This window comes from Phocoena phocoena, chromosome 10 (assembly GCF_963924675.1).
Source record: "Phocoena phocoena chromosome 10, mPhoPho1.1, whole genome shotgun sequence".
Classification (NCBI taxonomy): Eukaryota; Metazoa; Chordata; class Mammalia; order Artiodactyla; family Phocoenidae; genus Phocoena; species Phocoena phocoena.
The window spans coordinates 71268550-71271904 of NC_089228.1; the positions used below are offsets into that span (position 1 = coordinate 71268550).

At 54.9% G+C, this 3355-nt stretch overlaps 1 protein-coding gene across 1 annotated transcript; it reads left to right on the forward strand.

The window, feature by feature from the left end:
• Positions 1-1513: 1513 nt before the first annotated feature.
• On the forward strand, positions 1514-2616 carry TSPO2 (translocator protein 2). The gene is made up of 3 exons (XM_065886365.1): positions 1514-1686; positions 2036-2177; positions 2416-2616. Exons 1-3 carry the CDS (start codon positions 1514-1516, stop codon positions 2614-2616), a joined length of 516 nt encoding a protein of 171 aa, XP_065742437.1.
• The last annotated feature ends 739 nt before the right edge of the window (positions 2617-3355 follow it).

Here is a 3355-nt window from a genome sequence, read left to right on the forward strand (position 1 = left end):
AGCCCCCTCCACCCTCCTCCCATCCCCAAGCCTCCTCTGCCCTCCACACATCTTATATCCCCGGCACTCAGTCTGCGAGGTATGCTGCCTGAGGTAAGGAGAACACAGGCCTGGGAATAAATAAAGGGGCGCCAGGAGTGGGGAGGACAGGAAAAAGGGAAGGGGGTTCGGGGGGACCTCCAACACTGGATAGAAAGGTAGAAAACACAGACATAGAGACACAGGAAGGCAGAAGGTGAAGAAATGGACGGTGAAAAGCAGAGAAAGAGAAATAGAATGACGTACAGGCAGACAGGGTGGTTCTCCCTGTCTCCAGAACCTCCAGGACATGTTCATGGACCCTTGACAGGAAAGGATGGAGTAGGCAGTCACTCCGGACACTGAGAATAACCACATTTTTTTTCCTTCTAATCCTGTCAATCATGGGTGGAGGATGAAATATCACGGGCGAATGAGAAGCATGGTATTGGGTGGGGGCCTCGGTTGGAGGAGGGTCTGTGCATCATCCCACGTGCAAAGGACATGCAAAGCTACGTGCAGATGAGTATGGCAGTGTTTTAATCAAAGACCAAGCGGTGGTTTCCTCGAGAAGTCAGGCCACAAAAAAATCTGGGTGGTTGTGTTTGTGGCCCCGACCCTCTGGAAGCAGAGGGGTGGAGGGGGAACCTCCCCCAGCTCCTTAGGGGAAGATGAGAACTTTGGAGAAAGGAATCTACAGTGTCACTCGGCTGAGTTTGCATTTGGGCGGGAGCTCGGGCAGGGTGGGCCCCTGGGGTTTGCTGGTCTGGTATAGCGAGATAAGCCCGGGACAGTTGGGCAGGCCAGTTCTGGACTAGAAAAGACCCCCGAGGATCTCTGGCTCCTGCCTTCCGAATGTGGTTCTTCCAGGTTGGTTATGTCAGCTTGGTTGAGTTCTGTCTGAGACACTGTCCACATCGAGGGACTGCTATGTACCTGGCCAAGTGCCACCCACTGAGAGAGGCAGAAAAGACGGGCCTATCTGGACCTGAGATCCAGGAGCCAGACACACGCTGGGGGAGAGGAGTCCTTCACTGAGAAGCAGTTATCAATACTAGACAGTACACTCCCAGTGCCAAATAAGCAGTGTGGAGAAAGGAAGTCCATGGAGGGTGGAAAAGGGGGAAGGCAGTGTGGGCTCAGAGGAGGAGGGTGTTTGCTCACCCAGTGGGGCTTCTATGAAACATAAATAGAAAGACGCACAGGCAGACGGGCTGGTCAGCCCTGTCTCCAGCACCTCCGGGACATGTTCATGGACACTTGACAGGAAAGGAAGGTGTAGGCAGTCACTCCGGACACTGAGAATAACCACTTTTTTTTTTCCTTCTAATCCTGTCAATCACAGGGAGGAGGCCCAGGCCAGGCCTATGAGGGGCCCAGGCCAGGGAAGAGTGGCAGGTAGGAGGAGACAGACGGGCAGACACGGGGAAAGGACTAGGAGAAGGCCACCGTCAGCGTGTCCTCTCCCTCCCCAGGCTGTACCTCCTCGAGAAGAATGTGGCCTCAGGGGGCCGCCTTTGTGGCCCTGCCCCTCCTGGGGCCCACCCTGGTCTGGCTGCTCACCCATCACTGGATGTCTGGTTGGTGTGACAGCCTGAGAAAGCTGCCCTGGTGCCCACCCCACAGAGTCTTGTTGCTGGTGTGGACAGCCATCTACTCTATCGCGGGGTGAGTGTCTGTTTCTCATGCCCTGGGGTGGGAACAAGTCTCCTATCCCTGAATGGCTGCCGTACACTGACCTCTAAAGGGATGGTACCTCATCTTGCCTCTTCTGGGGTGTCCCCTCTGTGCCTGCCTCGGGTTCCAACCCCTCCCTCTTCCTCTACCCTCTCCCAGCATCCCCATCCCTTCCCCCACCTCCCCACCCCCGGCCCTCAAATGATGCCCAGACCCACTTACCCCGATTTCAGCCCATAAGGATTCCCTCTTGGTAACCAAAAGGCCCTAAGCCAGAGGGCTTTCTCCTTTTACCGCAGAACACCCTCCTCTGAGCGTTTCTGCCACCACCTCTCCACAGATATGCCTCCTACCTTGTGTGGAAGGACCTGGGAGGGGGCTTTGGGCGACCCCTGGCCCTGCCCCTCGGCCTCTATGCTGTGCAGCTCCCCATCAGCTGGGCTGTCCTGACTCTCTTGCTCACAGCCCACACCCCCGGTCTGGTAAGGCGCCAGTGCTTAGCAGTGGAATAGGGTGGGGGAAGGTGAGGCCACCAGGCCCCAGACGTTGACAGCACAGCAGGTCAATCAGGTGTGGGCAGGTAACGGTTGGGCAGACTTCTCTGAGCTTCCGCGGCACGCACAGAGCGCTGGGAACTGGGCTCGCTAGGTGCAGGGTGCTGCAGAAAGGTCGAGGGCCGGTTCCCAGGGCAGCCTGCCTGACCGCCCTGCCCCTGCCCAGGCCCTGCTGCACGTGCTGCTGCTCTTCGGGCTGGTGGTGAGCACGGCACTGATCTGGCACCCCATCAACAAGCTGGCTGCCCTGCTCCTGCTGCCCTACCTGGCCTGGCTCACCGTGGTTTCTTCCATCACCTATCGCCTGTGGAGGGACAGCCTTTGTCCAGAACACCAGCCCCAGCCCACATGGGAGAAGAGTGACTGAGGCAGGGGGCAGGGGAGAGGAGAGAGGGCCAGGGTGGGGATAGAGGAGACCTCAGGCAGGGCTGTGGAGCTAGGGTGGGGACGGGGGAGGGAGGTGGGGAGGTGGCAGGGCTTGATGAGTCCCTGAAGGTGACTCGCTCCAATGTGGCCACTGTCCTGGGTCCCCTGGTGCCACTTTCCATTAGGATTCAGAGACATGGGAAAGGAGGGAAACTTATTTCACACTTAAAATAATAAATTCTGTATTAATAAGAATTAATTTAATAGTATCAACAAATAAAATCCTAACTATCTTTGAGGGTATGATGTGAAATGTATACTTGAGTGTATGAGGTCCAGGGCTGCAGGGTGGGAATAGACGTGTCTTTACATCTGTGTGCATGTGAAGGTGTGAGCGCACGTGTGGGAAGAATGGGCACACCATTTCCGCTCACATGCCCTCACAAACCTGACCCCAAAATTTAGGACTCGGATTTTTTTTAACAGATTTTTTTTTTTGGTCACACTGCAAGGCTTGTGGGATCTTAGTTCCCCAACCCGGGATGGAACCCTAGGCCCCTGGCACAGAAAGTGGCAAGTCCTAACCACTAGACCGCCAGGGAATTCCCAGGACTTAAATTTTTAATTACCTGAAAAGCGTTTTTGAAAAGTTACAGAAAATCAAAACCAAAAAGTAGATAAAGTAAAAAAGATACCAATCATACTTGTCAAGCTATATATTATATTGATTATATATTTTG